The 21,030-nt window shown below is 36.6% G+C and overlaps 1 protein-coding gene across 1 annotated transcript; it reads right to left on the minus strand.

Annotated features, from left to right (window-relative positions):
* Nucleotides 1-2,674: 2,674 nt before the first annotated feature.
* On the minus strand, nt 2,675-20,222 carry LOC100371476 (ATP-binding cassette sub-family C member 9-like). Its single transcript, XM_078012313.1, has 32 exons — nt 19,598-20,222; nt 19,501-19,521; nt 18,873-19,069; nt 18,317-18,508; nt 18,222-18,230; nt 16,065-16,220; nt 14,787-14,942; nt 14,410-14,544; nt 13,746-13,908; nt 11,615-11,655; nt 11,111-11,395; nt 10,727-10,930; nt 10,197-10,275; nt 9,752-9,857; nt 9,553-9,651; nt 9,296-9,461; nt 9,074-9,211; nt 8,686-8,905; nt 8,370-8,581; nt 7,866-8,102; nt 6,484-6,641; nt 6,251-6,343; nt 5,658-5,760; nt 5,432-5,545; nt 5,032-5,143; nt 4,409-4,539; nt 4,237-4,315; nt 4,022-4,130; nt 3,759-3,862; nt 3,168-3,301; nt 2,995-3,057; nt 2,675-2,837 (listed from the first exon to the last, which is right to left on the minus strand). The coding sequence occupies exons 1-32, from the start codon at nt 20,220-20,222 to the stop codon at nt 2,700-2,702; spliced, it is 4,779 nt and encodes a 1,592-aa protein (XP_077868439.1). The 3' UTR covers nt 2,675-2,699.
* Nucleotides 20,223-21,030: the final 808 nt, after the last annotated feature.

The following is a 21,030-nucleotide window of genomic DNA, read 5'->3' on the forward strand; positions in this document are numbered from 1 at the left end:
AACACTCGGGAAAGTGGTCTCCGCAAACTTTAAAACAAAACGAAATTATTAATATAATTGGCTACAGAGGGCGTTGTTGTTAAAGCTCCATTTTGTTCTACGTCATGTGAGGCTTGCTGACTGCAATATGGCTTGGTTCTCTTTGCATTGGTGAGTATAATTGTTCAACTTCATTCATATTTTTAGTTGTTAGTATTCTGTCCATATTTCTAAGTTATACAGTCGTCATATTGTATCATATTATTCGAAACTCGAAGCATCTTTAATCGTGTTGACGGAACTTTACAGTCTTTCGACGAAATGCAGATTGTCATAAAACAATGCAAGTCTTTCCGTTGTCAGATTGTCAACATCTTCAAATCTGGGTTGTCTGGTTGTGGGACCGTGATTTGCATATTCTAGAGCGCACGGGTCGTCACTAGACTGGCAAAATCGGGACTTTGTTTTACAAAAAGAAATACTTAATTGTTCTTTTAGCCCTTTTAGCGTGATCGCGAAAACTGTCGAGACCGCTAAAGAAATCCCGACTAGGCGCATCTGCGGGCATTTGACTGCTATTAATTATTCATGATGTCATTGATTATTCATGAGTGGGTTTGTGAAAGTAAACGTGGCCTTTTAAAGATTGATTCGATTTGATCGCAGAGATGGAAACTTTCTAAGTGCAAAGGCGACACTTTTTTCCATGTTTACTGAAAACAAGTCGATTTAAAATGTCCAATGTATATAAGTAGTTTTTCAAAATCGCCGGGACCTCAGAAGTGAAAGGTCACGTATATTAACATAAATAATGTATGACATATAGAGCTGCACTCTGATTCGTTGTTAATGCTAGTCAACAACTAGCAGAGGGTCGATTGCAGATGCATCCAGTTAGGATTTCTTTCGCACTCACACTATTTTTCGTGATCACGTTAAAAAAGGCTAAATTATATTTTATTTGTAAGACAAAAAAAAAAGTACCCACTTTGCCAGTCTAGAGTTGTCATCTGCGCAACTGAATCACAAGCGACATAACACAGGCTAAAACGCAAAGGCTCATGGGTAGACTTTGTAAAAAACAACACGCCTGTGGCTGTCTGCTGCCGACTCCCTCGCTTTAAGTTGACATCCTTGCTTTCACATCTTGAGTTTTCAAGGTATAATGTTATTATAATAGCTCAACAACAAATTGGTGTACATGAATGCTAGTATGCATATTTGAAATATATCTTGTGTAGCTAATATATAAATTTCTATTTCTGTCTATGCAAGAGAGGGGTATCGGGCATATTGCTTTAGGCATTTTTTTCTTTCCAAATGGAGATGACGAATTGTTCGACTTACGAACATCGAGTTACGCAACTAGGTCCTAATTGTAACTCTGTTAAATTAAACAATTAACAGAAAGTAGAGTTACAGGTAACATATATTTTTTTGTTTTTGTTGAGCATCCACATTTTGTAACTCAATCTTTAATTAACAGTTAACCGAACTTTGAGTTACAGGAAACATACAACCTAAACAAAACAAAATCTCGGCCACTTTCAAGATTGGTCTGTGTTCTATGTATATTTTTTAGGATATTGGTTAAAATATACTTAAAATTTGTTCTTGGTGGTTACAATAAAATTGTGTATATGATCATATTCAAGTTAGAGAATCTTGTTACCCACTATTGAAGGTATATGGTATATGCGTCACAATCAACCAAATTCAGTTTTGGTATAGGTGAAACTTTCAAGATATGGTGCAGAATTTGAATGAATGCTGCATTTGTTAGATGTAGAAAAAAGGTAGACAGAATTAATACATTTATACTGCTACATATGTAATAATGAGAAACAAAATTATATTAATATGCTCTCTAAGATCAGTCAAGTAGATGAGTATAATGAACTGATGCGCATGTTGTTTTCCTTGTGAGTATAAATTAAAGAAGTGAGTAGTGTTAGTTTTCCCACATTTTGGACTTCCTTGTGTAAAGCACACACTGATTTGATTCAAATTTGGATTGTATTTTAATTTGCTTATATATATATATATATATATTACTTCACTATTATTTGGGAACTTTACTACAATTAATGTTACGTTATTAATTCCTGTTCGGACGCAGTCTGAAAACGGGGACTTGTGGTTTGACATCTGTGCATCTGTGCGTGCGTCCGGACCTAGATCTTAGACATGCCTGGACTGATTACATTCAAACTTCACACATACGTCATACATGTGCACATAATATTATACATATGCACATCAATTTGTTTCACGATCTGATTCAAGATGGCTGAATGTCTGCCATTTTTGTGCTGAAAAATCTATAAAATCAAACTTGGTGCATATGTTGGACCTTGATGGACGTCATTTTGTTTTTTAAATCTGATTTAAAATGGCCGACTGGCAGCAATTTTGTTTTAATGAATGCAGTTCCAGTGTCATATAATTGGTCCACAAAGATTACTCAATAAAACCAAATATATATATAACATGACTGTGTGAGAAGTTCATTTTCAGAAGGGAAAACAGTTTAGGATGACACATATCGGTTATCTACACGGGATTAGCATAAACCGATCTTAACGTCGTAGTGTTTTTGCATACATTCTTCATAAATTTATATTATAAATCACTGCTAGGGAGAATATAGGTACATGCTGCAGTAGACCTTTGATAAAAAACGTATCGATTATGTCTCTTTTTTTTCTGTCTCTTCTTTCCTAGTTTTTCCCTTTTATCAATGAAGAGAAAACACTGTTCTCATCAATTAAGAGATTCTCGGGTGTGTCATATTCTACTATTTTGCCATCACTCAACACAAGTATATTGTCCGAATCCATGATTGTAGCAACGCGATGCTGGAATATAAAATAAACATTTATTTACAACTCTACGATGTGTGTAATAAATATTTGAGTTGAACCCCGGACCCTTGTTGCCGTGATAGTCAGCACTTAATGATTGGATATGTTGCTAATACGACATAACGAACATGATAATGTATACATTACGTACAGCAATCGTTATGACTGTTACATTGTTGAAAGATGTAGCAACCACTTCCTGTAGAATCGCATCCTAGGTAAAAAAATGCAAATATTTGCATATATAAATATGGTTTTAATTAAGTTAAATTAATGTATGTGAAAACACATACCTTACATATTACGTTGTGGCTATGTACTCACGGTTTGCATATCAATTGACGCCGTTGCCTCGTCCATAACGAGGATTCTTGCATTTCTCAGAAAAGCTCTTGCTAAACAGAACAACTGTCGTTGACCTAAACTAAAATTTTCGCCATTTTCAGCCACTTCCGCATCTGCAAAACGTTTATGGGGAAATATATACAATAGAGTAATATGAGTCTTCCATTATTCTAAAAGTAGAATGTTATAGAATATTAAAGTATTCGACTGTCACAACTGATTTACACGGTAAAAAATCCTGCAAAAACAATTTGCTATTATATGGCAAAGGACATATTCATTTTAACATTTTCAGTGCAGTTGAGTAAAATGGTAAATGTCGGTCAATCCTGTATTTTAGAACCTTGGTATAAGATATATTTGTTTATAGCCATTCTTGTGACCTGTGGAACTAAGCATTTTTTATGAGAGATACTTCAATGTTGGGACTAGAATCTGGTGACTTACGTTTTTGTTTCGGTAAACATGGTTAGCATCAAACTTTATAATTTACATGGAATGTTAACTAAATTCAGTCATATATATATATGTGTGTAACGGTTTAATCTAGTGTATGGAAACAGTGCTCACCAAGCTGGTCATCGAGTTCGGAAACGGTATGCTTCAACTGCGCAATCTCTAGTGCCTTCCATAGTTTATCATCTGCTGTTTGTTCCAGTGGATCAAGATTGAATCTATGATAAGAAAAGTAAATGTAACTACATTAGATATTCTGAAAATATAATGATAGTAATCATCATCAATTGCATAATAATGTATCTAATTCCATTGGTTTCGAGTTTTAGATACATAAATATTTAAATTTGTGCATAGAAGACTAAATGTGTCATTACCTGATAGTGCCAGCAAACAGCACAGGATCCTGTGGAATAATTGCAATTCTGTTACGAAGTGTCAATAGCGGAACTTGAGATATGTCAATTCCATCGATGACAACAGAACCTACAAACGAATTGAAGGCATTTACAAAAACCGACAAATTAACGAAACGGTATATTAATTATTGTTTTTATCATGTCTTATTCCCCACACAACTGAGCATGGTTACCTTTAAACGTATCTACTAGCCTGAACAAGGTTAGTGCGAGTGATGACTTCCCACTTCCCGTGCGACCACATACGCCAATCTGTAAACACAAAATACACATGTTATTGTTGTGTGTGTTTTTTTTTATTTCCAGCAAACGATTGGTATGTATGCAAGACAATTTGAAAATCACCTTTTCGCCTGCTTTGAAATGTACGGTAACATCACGTAAGACAGCGCCCAGATCAGTAGAATAGCGTACACAAACGTCCGTGAATCGGACATCGCCTTTATCGGGCCACTCTGGTGGGGGTGCGTAAATCCCTGTAATGACACGTCACGACAGTAAAAGACCCATCTTGTTGTGTACATACACAAGAACAATGAAACAAAAAGATGTTAAACAATACAAACATGGTTGATGCTACAGTAGCCACACCGCGTCGTGCTCGAAATATGCGATGCAATGCATACTAGGATGTAAAACACAGTGTTAGTTCCAAGTTAGTGCCATCTTACAATACTGTAAGGTACACTTTCAGATATCGCTACGTTGATATTCAAAGGAGAACCAGACGCTACCCAAAATTTACAATGATCGTACCAGATCATATTGGATGATTTCTCCTGTGATATATTGAGAAGATAGTAATTGTACATTCTAACTATTGACAAGGCGCATTACTGTCATATAGTACAGTTCATTTACTCATGAAGGTATATTTATACCTCCATGATTTACTGGGTGGATTGCATATAATGTACGGCAAGTTTTGAAGTGATTATAGTCACAGTATTGCCCATATCTACACTAACCTTCGTACTGTTCAACTGGGATATGTGTGTAATGTTCAACTCTTTCCATCGCATTCATTTGCATTTCCAATTCGGAAGTTTGACGAATCAACCAATTTAAATACATAGATACCTGTGAAATAAGATAAAGTCACGTGTTAAATTACTGTTATCGATCTAGACGTTGTACATCTGGGTATGATCGTTGGATATCGATGAGCACCCAGGATGATGCCACAAACCATAAATTTAAAAAAAAACTTCTACAGGGAAAAATTACAGAAAACAAACACAATACGCACACACATTCGCGGAGGACAATGAACCCCATGTGGAGGAGGGAATAGCTCAGTCTTGGTGGAGGAACTAAATAAGTTGTCCAGTTTTTTTACAATCTCCCTCCCCCGAATTCCCACCGTACCTGTAAGGAGTACGTGAGTGCTAAGCCCACCAAACTCGGTTGGATGTTGCCAAGAGCTGACATTACCAAGGCACCAAGTCCAGATATAAGAACAATGAATGCACCAACTAGGTCCTATATTTAATTTAAAAAAAAGAAATAGAATATATTAGACTTGTAAAACATTGCCAACAAAAATATTGATTTATATTATTATATTTTATCATATAATTTTTGCAAAACGTACTAGTCTTACTGCTAGCCATCGGTTAACCATTTGTAAAAACACAAATACGATATTATTTGTGTCGATTTTCTTGAATAAATTTCGACGGAATCGTCGCTCGTGTCTGCGAATGGAGAAAACACGTGTATCATCTACCTGTCTAACATATCTACAGTCAGCTAGTGCACAGGTCATATCAAAATAAATGCGATATTCGCTATATGGGAGCCGCCATCTTGAATACGGCATGAAACTGAATAAAGAGAAAAGTTGTGAACCGCGTTTTTCAAATTCCTGCAAATCAGGAAAAAATACCAATCTTTCACAGCCAAACGATCCGTTGGGGTAATATTAATCCAACCGCTAACACAATTTGGCCGAATTCGTCGTTTTTGTTTGGGAAAATCCCTTGCATATGAACACCTAATTACACGAAGAACATAGAACACTACCCTTGTGTATTTCATCGGCACTATGAGGTGTAGCAGATATGCGGTATTTGTTTACAAAGAATGTATAGATGGAAACAAAGATTATGACTGACTGAGTTGTTATTATGTAATGATTTTTGAAAGTGGTTAGTGAGTTCAATAATAAGTGACGTTTATGCTTACCTGTATGCTCTGATTGTGGTCAATCCCCCCAACGTTTCAGAGAAGTGAGCGAATACCGGTGATTTGGTTATGCTGTCCAGACGCTGAAGTTCTCTAAGCGTAATGAAATTCATGTATTCATGTATTAACTAAGAATATATATATATATAAGTTCATAAACCCAGTGATTGGATATATAATAGTAAGAGATAACACAGTAAGAAATATATTTTTCACATTTTTAAATTGCCTACCTTGAGGTCGCTATATAATAAGTTTGAATGAAATAGTAGATAATCAACACAGGCATGACAAACAGCAGAAACATTGGCACCACAACGGTATTGACAACAAGAGCTGCAATAACTTGAAATACTATGAGTAGTAGCCTGTTTATCGTCTGCATTAATTTCTATAAGGTAATAAATATAGCAATGTTAGCGACGGTTCCCTGATAATCACTTCAATCTCAGATACAACTCATTCAACGGAGAAACTGTGAACAGGTTTGTCGTGTGATTACGTTCGACTGCAGTGATGTTATTTCAAAACATCATGCTATTTTTCTAGTAAAAAATCAATATCATAGCCACTTTCGTTTTCTGTCATCAACAAATGTGATCTCGTGACCTAGCCAATTCAAATAACATCACTGTATGTCTTGGTTTCGCACACAGCGTAGAATAAAGCGTAACGATAATTTATATAATTAAAAATAGTTGTGCTTATTTAGAACATCTCCGATTGTCGCTGACTTGACATATTCACAGAAAGTCTTAATATTTAAACCATTTCGTCAAACGAAAACATATACCTAGCTAGATGTATGTGTTATGTGCGAATAGATCTTGATGGTTTATTTTATTTTTATTTTTCAAATCTATATTATTATACATTAAAATAAATGCACAATCTAATATACTAGTAGTAGTGAAAGGTACAGGTGAGTTAGTTAAATATCAAAAGTAGTTTGGTATTGCTTATCTCTCAGGATGCCATTTTTAATGACGTAAGATGTATATTGTTCTGTTCTGTTGAAAGAAATTATCTCAAAGAAAGGTTTGACACGTCAGCATGGTCATAGAAACACTTATGTAGAAGAGTGTAGTATAAGTGTTTGAAAATAAATTGATGGTTTTAACTTTAAAGTCCCGCTATACATTAAAGGGCGATGGTCGTGGCGCCGATTCCTGTTCAATATGGGACTCATAACGACGTACACAACGCGTGTAAAAAACGATTTCCCAATGATAATAACAATAATTGATGATATTAAAACTGCTCGCGCGATTATAGCGACGTAAATACAAGTGTCAACTAGGATTACAACTACGTTATCGATATCAACAACGCATTCAGTGTTGATACATGTGTAGTTAGTATATATTTTTATTGAACCAGTATTCGTATTTATGATGCCACGCTCAGGAGATTTGTCAGATATGTAAGACTTATTTAACATAATACCTGTGGTAATAAGAAACAAATATAACCCCCGGAAATGTTTTAGTTCAAAAATATAAGTATACAACTTTCAACTCTGTACGTTTCTCTGTGAGTTCATTATTATACCATCGAGGTGCCCGAATGGCTTTCCATACTAATTATTTGAAACTTTGATTTATTATGGACTAACCTGATCAATCATTTGGGTGTCATTTGAAAACCTGTTCAATATACGGCCAACGGGAGTCGTGTCGAAGAACCTCATTGGTGCGTGAATGATGTTGTGAAGCAGAGCGATGTGGATTCGTTTGGCAGCAATCAGTGCTGACATGATCTGCACTGAAGATCCAAATAATCCCAGTATTACAGCGATCGTGCTTATTAATGCATAACCGCCAATCCAATAACCGAGGTCGTCGCTTGCATCCTATGAAAATAAAATCGAACAACTATAATTTGTCGGCAATAGTTCCAACCCACCACCCATGATCTGAACTACTAACCTAACACTCCAGCCTGTAGTGTAATTGCATATTCCACTCCAAATATATGCCCTGAAGAAGTGCATATGTAAATAAAATGGACGAGAGGCACCGGAGGAGCAGGTTTAGGGTTAATTAAATAAAATAAAATTTAAACGCAGTCAACCAGCAAATATGTGGTATATTCAAGTTTTTGACATCATTTAACTAACCTCGGTAACATTAAACAGCGTGGCATTGACCCCACTCTCTGACCAAGCTGACAACCAGAAGTTGTTTGTTACCGTCGCTGATGTCTGTAAGGTCCATATCGCAAGCACCGCTAATACCATCGGAAACTTAACAGCTTTAGCATAGGCAAGGTATACTCTCCATGACACTGATCCATGTTCGCTCTCTTCATCTTCTATAAGAGTTGTGCCTGCTGAAATCATCAAATATGATTCCTTACTTGTTTACAAATACTTAAATGTTACAATGTGGATTGGCAAATGATTATTCAATTCCTAACTGATAGAAACAACACACCTTTTTCGAACTTAAGCTCTTCTCCGGGTACCATGGAGACTTGTTTCAACAGCTCTTTCCTTTCCAGCTCGGTGGTCTCCTCCTCGGTTCCACTCTCTTTTTCTGATTCACTTTGTAATAGCATTGATTTGCCCCACTCGCCGAGCAGCTGAGGATCGTCGTTGGTGATCTCGTCTAAGTTACCTTGACGATAAATACGACCGCTATCTACTACGATAATCTGTATAGATATAATTAGTCTTACCCAATTGTTCTGGTGTAAGCCTAAGTTAACTAATATACGACGGCTCATATATTTCAACTATAATGTGTATTTATATCTGAATAGCCAACAGTCGTGCTCACGGCATAGAAACAAACCTTCATACCACAATACCTGTGTTCATACCTTGTGTGCGTACTGTAAGTACTGCAGCTGATGTGACACTAAAATTACTGTTCTCTGTTCCTTCATCACAAATCCCAGAATCCCTTCGTGCATCACGTGACTTCCTACGTGCACATCCAAAGCCGCCAACGGATCGTCCTGCATTGAAAACGTAGACATTGTGCGACAAAAGGTAAATTATTAATTTGAGAACATCAACAGTGGTAAAATAAAATCACTCACCATTATAATGATGTCGGTGTTACTGTACATACATCTTGCCAAGCTAACACGTTGTTTCTGTCCTCCACTGAGGTTTATACCTTTCTCTCCAATCTCTGTTAGATCTCCAGCTGGTAATATATCTATGTCAGGCTGGAGTGCACAGGCATCAAGCACTTGTTTGTATCTGCCAATTATGACGATTGATTGTGTGAATTGGAGTAAATATTCAGCGGACAAACGAACGAAGCGTTGCAAATATTTAGTATTTTGCCTACCTTTTTTCATTGAAAGGTTCCCCAAAAAGAATATTCTCTTTAAACGTATTGTTCTGTAACCAGGCTGTTTGAGGGGTATACGCAATACGGTTCTTTTTTCTAGAAATAGGATGGAAATATGCTCGTATATGATTTTTTTTTGCGATGACAAAATTGACTACACCACATCAAATAATGAAAATAACGGATTCATTCGTACCTGTTGAAGAGAACGCGACCAGATAGTGTGGTCATTTCACCTAATATGGCCGATAATATAGATGACTTGCCACTACCAACCAGACCAACCAGCATTGTTAATTTTGCTGATGAGAAGCAAGTGACAAAGCATTAAGACATAATTGCTCGAAAGATATCCATTATTTTCTTATATATAGTTAAATTACGCAAACTTCCATAAAACTGAACACAAGGACATGCATGCGTACTACATCGTCACAACAAAACAATTGATCTCAATATGGGGTTATCAACTTTTGCAATAAAGTTATTCTTCGATATAATATTTGCATTTCATCATCAATCGCAGTTTTCAAAGACGCTTGAGACGTGTAAAAACGTGCCATGTATCGACAAAGTCTGGCTAGCATTTCTGTTTTTCAATATATAGTGACAGCAATTTACTGGAAAAAATGTCTAGTTACCTGCCGGAATAACCAGATTGATGTCACTTAAAATAGCAACTGGATTATCAGTATCCCAAGAATATGATCCTTTCGTTATCTGGGGTTTAAAAACAGCATATATGCGAATTGTTAATCTCATACAATAACATTTGTGTAACTAATTCAGTGTCAGACATTCACTGCCACATCACATGCCAAGAATTCTACTCTTTTGCGTGAATTTTATTGCTGGGCGAGGGGTCTTTTATATTACAAAGTAATTAGTCGTAATCATCAACGTAAAGTAACGTGTGATTTTTAAATCATTTATAAAGATATGAAAGTTGGGCTTCGCCTCGATCGATCGATACACATACTTGTGTACTACGCTGACTACACATTAGCTCAGTGTGACGATATTGACAATACAGTGTAATTAGGTAACTCTCCCATGATAGACACGTATAACTAACACTATCCCACCGATTGGCACCATATCAGTGTTCTAAGTTAGCTGTTCCATAATTGAGAGACGACTCTAAGAAGGCATTAAAGAGAATATTTCTCACCATAACAGCTGTATTTTCAGGCACGCTATGTGATGTCGTTCTTTCAAAATCTGTGACTGAAGTATCCCGATGAAATGTGCCGTATACCCCCGTGGTACTACCATTGGTCACTAGATTTGACTTGAAGTCCACGTCATCAGGTGGAATTCTCTCATATTTGAACGAGTTACTCAGCGATCGGCTCGGTGCCTGTACTAGATTACCCTGGTGATAAAGCATATTCTTTTACATTTACGGAGTTTGGACAAAACAGGGATGAACCATTATTTCTGCTAATATTTCCAGGGGCGTCTAAGTTTAAAGATTCTAACGATTCTTACTTTTGTATCATCTGTTTCATGCACAACAGCGGTATGTATGTATTATATTAGATCGTTTACATACCTCTACATCCAACAAGTCATCTTCGTCCTCCCCCAAATCTCCTCCTTCTTTGAACTGCTGTTCCGCTGAACATAGTGCAGCACGACCATCGTCATTCTCTTCAATCTCGGGAGCTACAAAATATCTCTCAAGTCTACGGCCACTGACGATGGCGTTGACTGTGAAGGCGATGGTCATTGGCAACACAAACAGCGGCATGATGAGTTGCTGAAACAATGCTAGTGAGGAAAACGTCAACTCAGGCGTCAGGGGAAAAGGGCTCACAAACGAATAGACTGCATAGGACTGTGTAATATAACAGATATATGAAGATTAGTCATTATGTGCTTTTGAAAATATATTTGTTTTTCATCAAATCGAAATTAGTAACTCCTCTAATCTCATATATAAATGTATGGGATTAGAGTCGTATAGATTAATAACTCATTATATAGAATGGCCTAAATCAATCCAGTGCCATTGAACAAATGCAAACACAAAGGCTTAATATTAGCTAGTACTTACGACTAATGTAATGATTGGTGACGTCATCATGCTTATGACATCTGAAAATTTAAATAAAATTAAACATCAAATTTTGGGATCCGTTCAAGCATGTTCGAAGTTCTACTGAATACAATTTTGAAATTGTGGTCGTAAAGGGCCATGGTCCTTGCATTGCGTTCTCTTCGACATGAGACTCTTAGTGACGAATACAACGCACGTAAAATGAAAACGTTTTTCAATAATAAACTTAACTGGTAACCAGAGATAATATACACTAATATGCATGCAGAGCAATTACATAAACATAATTAATATTTAATTAATTAACTGCTTGTATTGTATTATTCTCAGGGTCCATTATAGAACAATTTTACATGAATTTTATAAAAGATCCCGTATAATACAGCAATATATCTAAGCAAAATGTGAAGAGAAAGATAATGGCAAGCATTTTGGTGGGAAAAGTACTGGAAATACCACATTCATTATTAACGGTGGGTTATCGTGACCAATTGTATAAATGTCTTCATTCATTTTGTGTCTAACCAATGTTTTATTTTAGCAAACTTTGTTAGTCCCCGTTCGGATGCAGTCCGAAAACGGGGACTTATGTTTTGCCCTGTGTGCGTCCGTGCGTCCGTGCGTCCGTGCGTCCGTGATCACCTGTATCTCGAACATGCATGGACCGATTAAGTTCAAACTTCACTCATACATCACACATTATATGGGACATATGCACATGCATTTTTTTCATGATCCGATTAACGATAGCCGAATAGCGGCCATTTTAAGGCCGAAAATGCATCAAAATCGCACATTTTCACCATTCCGGACCCGGATCTCAGTTATGCATGGACGGATTTTGTTCAAATTTGGTACATACATTAAACATAATAGGACCTTGATGCACGTCATTTTTTTTCGGATCAAGTTCGAAATAGCCGACTGGCGGCCATTTTGTTTTAAAGAATTCAGTTCTGGATCCGTATCCGAGACATGTCTGGATTGATCAAGTTCACACTTCACACACACAAGGTACATCATGTCACAAATATGTATGTGCATTTGTTTCATGATCTCATTAACGATAGCCAAATGGGGGCTGCTTTAAGGCCGAAAATGCATTGAAATCGCACATTTTCACCATTCCGGACCCATATCTCAGTTATGCATCGATGGATTTTGTTCAAATTTGGTACATACATTAAACATAATAGGACCTTGACGCACGTCATTTTTTTTTCGGATCAAGTTCGAAATAGCCGACTGGCGGCCATTTTGTTTTAAAGAATTCAGTTCTGGATCCGTATCCGAGACATGTCTGGATTGATCAAGTTCAAACTTCACACACACAAGGTACATCATGTCACAAATATGTATGTGCATTTGTTTCATGATCTCATTAACGTTAGCCAAATGGGGGCTGCTTTAAGGCCGAAAATGCATTGAAATCGCACATTTTCACCATTCCGGACCCATATCTCAGTTATGCATGGATGGATTTTGTTCAAATTTGGTATATACATTAAACATAATAGGACCTTGATGCACGTCTTTTTTTTTTCGGATCAAGTTCGAAATGGCCGACTGGCGGCCATTTTGTTAAAGAATTCAGTTCTGGATCCGTATCCAAGACATGTCTGGATTGATCAAGTTCAAACTTCACACACACATGGTACATCATGTCACAAATAGATATGTGCATTTGTTTCATGATCTGCTTAACAATAGCGGAATGATGGCCATTTTAAGGCCGAAAATGCATCAAAATCACGTATTTTCACAATTCCAGAACCGGATCTCAGTCATGCATGGATGGATTTTGTTCAGATTTAGCACAATGTGTTGTACATATGCAGGTGCATTTCGGTCATGATCTGCTTTGAATGTATATGTCACTCAAATATGAACGGAACGGGGACGTGTCATTAACAATGACTTGTTTTAGTTATTATAACTGCAAAAAAGAATTTACGCTAGAGACGACAACAACAACATTCCCCATATTGCATCCACGAAAAGCAGCCCCAAGAAGTATAAAAGGTTCCGAGCGATGCATGGCGTGATATAAATGACGTAGCGTATATATGACAATAACATATTTCATTCGTGATCCACATTCAGGGAAGAACAAACAACATGCACTTACTTGTAGCTATCAAGAATCCGCCAAGTTTTAACATCTTTTTCATTTCTTTTTTACGCACTTGTTCAATAGCTAAACAAAATATTTCCTCCCATCCATATAACTTAAGCAATTTCATCCCTTGTAGTAGTTCATTGGATTTTTTAAGACGATCATCTGCATTTTGCTAATCAATAAGAAATCCTCGTTAATCAATTTATTTTGGATATCAAGGATGGATTTACAAGATGAGGACATGCGAGGGTGTGATATGCTACCAAGATCTTGCGCGAATTGAAGAAAAGAAGGAAATCGTTTGTCTTCACCCGTATTGTTTTTGACGGTGTCCCTACATATTCGCAAAGCGTGTATGGCGTGCATTTTTTTTTTGGAATGCGGCAAAAATCTCAAAACACCCACTGAGTTCAGTGACGCTATTGGTAAACATACATTCAAGTGACGCACACTGAATGAGATCGTTTCCAAACGCTCCCTAATGGTAATGGTTATTTCAATTGTCAAACATTTAGTCCTTGCCGGAACTTTCTAACCAATACAAAATGCACATCTGTCCATCCTGATCAATACTAATACAGTTAATGAGAAACTATGAGTGTATATTTGTAATCAAATACTACATTTATCAAATGTTCATTCGAGTAGAATATTTAATATATATTTCACCTACCAATACTTGTTTCTGTGCAGCTGACATGTATCCGCCAACTTTCAATTGAATAGGAACGACAATCAAAAACACAGAGGCACCAATCAGAGCGGCATATCCGAGCTCATTGTATAGTAGAACCAAAAGAACTATTATCTGGGGAATAATGATGATTATCATAACTCATCATAATTAATATGAATAATCAGACATTTTAAGAAAGTATTTTACTAAAATTACGTGCTTATCTTTGTCGTAAATATACGGTATCAGTCGACTGAATGCATCTTACCCTATTAGGAATTCCGAGTTGATCGAAAAATGACGGTCCTTAATTTTCACCGCCTTGCCCAGTCATGCGCATCATAGATGTATATATTATGTTTATATGATTTTACCTGAAATGGCACGGTCCATAAGTAGTTGATAAATAAATACCACCAATAGAAGGAGATTGCGTCGACGGACATGTGGTTGGTAATTAGACCCATAGTCATGTCACCACTGGTCATCGTCCAACTAGACAGTCGCATAGACTTCTCATACACGTGGTTCTGTGCATAAACAATAAACACTGTGCTAAAGAGATATTTAAATCATTTTGTTATATGTTGCATCTTGATGAAAAGGATGAGAATGTGATTTAGTGTAAAATAGAAATAAGTTTTTTTTTTTGCAAACATATTCAGTATTCACTCAATAAAATATTGAGAACACGGATGTTTAATTACCTGGGTGAATTCGAGACGCATGCGCATTGCAGATGTTCAGTATTTCGTCAAACGATTACTACTATGCAGGGGGAGAGTTGCATGACACGATTGGTTGAAATAATCGTCTCATTTGCTTAAATTAATATTCATGAGCAATGAAAAACTTGTCTTTTCAGTAAAATTGTGCCAGAATGCCTTCCGATAGTACACATGACAGTTCTAAATTGACTGATTCTATCCCTACGAGCTGAAAAAATAATCGAAAAACTGATGTAAAAGTGTTTTTTGAGACAAATTTTCCATCAGACTCCAGTAAACTGTTGAAAGTAACCACAGGTTTTTTCTTTACCATGATCATAGCATGTTATGAAATTCATGGAGAATGCAGAGACACGTTGATATTTCACTCTAGTACTATTGTTCACAATTGCTCAAAATGTTTCCAGTAACTTTTATCAGTTAAAAGTTACCTAAATAGTATGCATTTCGAGAAACCACTGTGTGTGTGCATGCGCAGTTTGAAATGGAACATTTTTGAACGCAATAAAATCACGCGTGGAACTCAGGCTTCAGTGCGTCAAACTGGTTGTCGGTTGATCTGTTTTGCAATAGACATAATTTTAGAACCTGTATTTTTCTATGTGATGTTTCTAAGTTTTGTTGAGGATCATTCTGTAAAGAAATCGCTTTAATTATGTCACATGTTTGTAGAAGGGACGTTGTTGCTTGACGAAGGCATCCGGACGACTGATTTCGAAACGTTCCACCCAGATCGGACGGCGCCCTCTCGTGCCAATCCCCCTGCTACTATGTCTGCCGTTAAAACAAAAAATTCATTTATGAAAACCCGTATTTAATATTTAAGTATTATGCAATATATGACACGATTATTTAAACATACTACCAATTCAACGTCAAAATTTTGTGGAACAAACGATTATATTCGATACGTGTATACGGTACCTGTAATGCTGTCCGTACATGCATTCCTTTGATCGTCTGGATGTATGTTGCGTACTGTAGAGTTAGGGATTTCAACGTCGTTGAAATGAACATGATAGTGACAAGCACAAATCCATTACTGAAGAAACTGGAAACTGTTATATAATAATTAGTAGACTGAAAGAAAAATAAGTAGGTCGATTGTTAGAATTGTCAGAGCAAAATAATTTAACGATACTATAAATTGTATACACTATAGAATTATTGATATGGAAATTTGCGTCCATAACAGTTGAACACCATTACGTACGGAGCGCTCTTCCGCATAAAGAGGCGTTCAAACACCATGTTTTATGACACGCGCCTCAGCATATTGGTCAATTATAAATTTTGTGTTCGGGCATATGTGTTTTTCCCTGTGTGTATATACACTTCGAAAAATATAGAATATATATTAACACAATATTAATAATAAATATATTATAATAAATTTAAACAGATTTAGATATTATAATACCGTATATTGATTGGTCGATATCACCTGTAGGTCTTTTGTCAGATTTTTGTAAACAGGCTATCCTGAATTGTCCAATAGCTGTTCTAGAATTACAACGTGTTATGTGAGACTAAAGAACTGACAACTGAATACCTAACACTTGAATAGAACAGCAAACATTTTTTCACAACAACAATCTATTTGGCCGAAATTGTCAAATTTGCTACGGACATTGTACAAATTATTACAAATTGATACAATTGCGTTTGAATCAGAAATGTTCAATAGCTCCGCATTTGGACGGATCTTTTTAAACAGCAACCCTATCATGGTGAATTCACGTTGTCATTTTTAGCAGGAATTTACCTACGCGCTAGACTTGCTCACATGTCTTATTGTTATCTGTTGCTTTTTTTAGCTCCACTGTCGACTTTGTCGAGTGGAGCTTATCATATGAGTGATTGTCCGTCGTCCGTCGTCGTCCGTGTCAACTTTTTATTTTTTCGACTTCTTCTTGAAAATTACAAGCCTGAATGCTCTGATACTTGGTGTATACATATGTACCTTGGGTAGACCTCTCTTACATTTGTTCATTTCGTGATGTTTCCTTTAATTTATTAATTTTGGTGAATATTTATGTTATTTTTGGTAAAAAGATATATTTTCGACTTCTTGTTAAAAACCGATTGTTTTGATAGACATCTCCCAGGTTTATTCATTTCGTGATGATATCTTCAGTTCTCTGATTTTAATGTGTATTTTTTGGTAAAAAGTGATATTCTCGACTTCTTGTTAATAACCACAAGTCTGATTGCTTTCATACTATAAATATAAGTACCTCAGGTAGACCTCTCTCAGATTTGTTCATACTGTGATGATATCTTCAATTAACTAATTTTGATGAATATTTTTGTCATTTTTGGTAAAAAGTGATATTTTCTAATTCTTGTTGAAAACAACAAGTCTGATTGCTTTGATACTATACATTTGTTCATTTTCTAATGATATCTTAAGTTCTTTAATTGAAATGTGCATTGCTAACAGCGGAGCTATCTCAGTCGACAGACTGCTTGTTTGAGAATATTATAGAAATGCGGCAATTAACAAAAAACGAAAATAGGAAATAATAAACATGTAATCCTAACATGTGCCCCCAGCGGCACGGACTAGGTTTTTAACCAGTTACATAATTCGCATAACTATAATCTGTTTCTGGAAAATCAGATAAAACCTATCAAAAACATATTTGCATAATATGCAGATGACATTTGTCAGGAAGAAAATTATGTCTGCTTCGTTATTATATTTTCCGTTTGATCTGTTATTGATCAACGTTACGCCATGTCATGGGGTGACTGTATCATTGTGTTGGCTTCTTAAAAGTTGCCCGGTTTGTTGGAAGGTGCAGTCCTTGTGTCCTCACCAGGGCGCACACCGTTCTCCATAATGACCACGCGATGTGCAAATTGCAGCTCATGAATATTAATAGCAACCTAAACTTGAATAATGGCAGCGCGTCGTCCTATATTTTTTCTAAATAATGGGCAGCGCGACGTCCTATATTTTTCCTAAATAATGGGCAGCGCGTCGTCCATTATTTCCTAAATAATGGGCAGCGCGTCGTCTTTTATTCCCTAAATGATGGACAGGACGTTGTCATTAATTCCCTTAATAATGGGCACTGCGTTGTCCTTTATTCCTTAAAAAAGCGCACGTTGTCCTTTGTCGCGTTTGTAATTTGAGCTAAACTGCAACGATTACAGAAACACTATCCTACCTCATGGCTAGGTTCGAGGTTGTAATACAGTGTAGTGGCATAGGTAACAACACCACCAAGAGCAACTGGAGCAATAAATCCCAATAAACTGCTCACTAACTGCAGTGTCGCCGAGAGAATTAAGTCGCTTCCATATGCATTCCACTGTGTTCTCAGCAGTGATGGGATTACACCTTTCGTTGTGGCCCGTACCTGTGGTTACACAACAAATACATGACAATGTTAGGTCTGTGGGTGGTAATTTCCAGGGAATAAGCGACCAAAATATGAAAATTTATGAAAAAAATCTGTGAACGTGAAGTGGCCAGGTAGCTTAAACCACTGTATTGTTTACTTGCAAAAAAATATAAAATCGCCTGAACATTACAGGTGAAAAAGTCAATGATTTATCAAGTATATTGACCACAAATGATTTTCATACATATTATATACGACAGTATTGATTTTTTACATTTATGTTATTGAAAATTATCTTATCCCATAGCGATACAACATCAATGCATCATCGTGCCTATAAATAAATGTACCATTAAATAAAAAGAGAAACACTACTCACCCTTTCTTTCTCATACGCTTTCAAGAAACAGCCATATTGATATATGTCTCCGTGCTTCTCAGGCAAAGCGCCAAGATCGCCTACTTCAATTGGTCGTTTATATCCAATTTTCAACAACCAGTTCAGCCAGTGGAACGTCGTCCTCGACATCAAACTTGTATAATCATGAACAAAGCGGAGATTACCTTTGCGAAGGTCTCGTTGCAAGATCTCGTCGGCGTAGAACCAGCCGAATATCTATAATCCAAAGTTCAATGTTAATCACCCATGCACACATATTGCGTCCAATTACCAACAAACTGTGTGGCGATATTTTTTTTGCAACTTTGTACTTATGATCTTCTCGTATAAATCTAAATAAATTTTGTAAATATTGTAAAATATCTTTGTAGGGTAACGTACATTTCAGCCAAATTTTACGCACCCAATCAGATAACTTAAATGACGTTAGTTAGTTTACGTTTTTATCATACGCAATACAGAATGAAGTATTAACTTATTTCAACACTGGGAGAGTGACTTACATGACCCTTTGTGTTACATAACATATGGCTAATGTATATTCTAGTTTGTATCTTATTGTAGGACGCAGAACATATGGGAATGTCCTTCTCAAATTTGAGAGAACTGCCCGGTACAGCGTCTGCACCTCATTATTGTGGTTGGTTGGAATATGATAACGGAGTTTAGATGTTAATAATTAGCACGGGGTCAAATATCGGCACAGTCTGGATAAGATATGAATCGTCCGTTCCTCACCTTAGCCCTGATTACATTGAATTCCATTATTGCGTAAATAAAGTACATTGCCAGTAACACGATAGCTATATCAAAACGTAGAACTTCTAAACCAGTTGCTCCTTGGTAATCCAAGTTGATTAGAGTGATAACCTGGCCACCAATTAACAGAATCCAATATAGCAGTAATAACCAGACTAGATGTGGTCGATTCCAATATTCCATGTGATGGTAATAAACTAGGAATATAAACCCGTTAAGAAATGCCAAAGCTTGAGGTATATACAGGTGAGGCTGTGTCGGTCCATCTCTCGATAAATCTGTTAGAATTCCCTCTCCTAGTGCACACAACAGAACACACCAGAGAACTATTGACAGAGTCCATCGTACGTCGTGTCCAGGAAACTGTAACAATATATTTGAGAAGTAGTGACGTAAGGTTGTGAAACAAGACAACACTATGAGGACTATAGACGCCGCCACCAGGTAGAACAAATTAATCGCCGCATTAACGAGATCAACAAAACAGGCATTGTTTAAGGTAAATTCGTGGTTCCATATGACGTCTTCGATAACATCAGTAGTATTGCTTCTTCCACAAAACCACTCCATCATATCATATCCTACTAGAATCCCCGGATGTACTGTATTAAATACAATATTCCACAGTAACATTAGCCAATTTACGGTCGTCCATTCTGACGGTTTGATGGACTATTGCAGGTACATCAATTTACAACGCGGTTAGTGGGCTTGTTTCAACGTTAGCATACATGTATGCATGTTATCGTAGACCGGACTTTACCCTGTCAGATTGGTATCAACACCAAGTAAATACAGCAGTGAGTGCCCGCGTTCGTTAAGGCTGTAACTATTATTGCGATTTGCATAATATTTGAGGTATTATGTGATTGTGTATGTACTCACACCTCTTGGTAACGAATGAATTATTTTCTGTACTAAGAATGGGTGGTCGTCTGAACTAGGTTCAAACATCGGCAACTATTGAACGTTATGTCATGTGACTTCGAAGCAAAGGTTGAGTGACTGAAATTGACGTTAAGGTCTAGCTATAGTCGCAGCCAACCAGCTCCCTTAGATTAAGCCATATTTTAAGATTGCAACGAAAAATAAAATTTAAACCTCGATAAGAAGAGCGAGTGGATGGCAATGCCTAAATGTTATTGACGAGTGATTTGGTATATGATATCCTTGAATATGTTATATATGTTGTTTACTTCTATATGGGATGATGCAAATTTAGGATAAATCTCGGCGACGACGCGAGAAAATGGATAACTGGTTGAGAGAGACAATTCGCGAGGCTATTTCGCTTTTAACGAGATTTGCGTATATCATTTCCGCGACTTTGCGTGATACTTTTAATAATTTTGAGGCAACATTTCCTGACTAGTTTACG

The sequence above is a fragment of the Saccoglossus kowalevskii genome, chromosome 3, assembly GCF_978046115.1.
Source record: "Saccoglossus kowalevskii chromosome 3, keSacKowa6.1, whole genome shotgun sequence".
Classification (NCBI taxonomy): domain Eukaryota; kingdom Metazoa; phylum Hemichordata; class Enteropneusta; family Harrimaniidae; genus Saccoglossus; species Saccoglossus kowalevskii.

What these genes read in the sequence shown, in the direction of transcription:
- LOC100371476 (XM_078012313.1), bottom strand. Translation starts at nt 20,222, where the DNA reads ATGGAGTGGTTTTGTGGAAGAAGCAATACTACTGATGTTATCGAAGAC. An exon ending in CGGATTCTTGATAGCTACAA is followed by an intron (nt 11,656 to 13,745) that starts GTAAGTGCATGT and finishes TTAAATTTTCAG; the next exon opens with ATGTCATAAGCATGATGACG. An exon ending in TAACAGTCATAACGATTGCT is followed by an intron (nt 2,838 to 2,994) that starts GTACGTAATGTA and finishes TTTATATTCCAG; the next exon opens with CATCGCGTTGCTACAATCAT.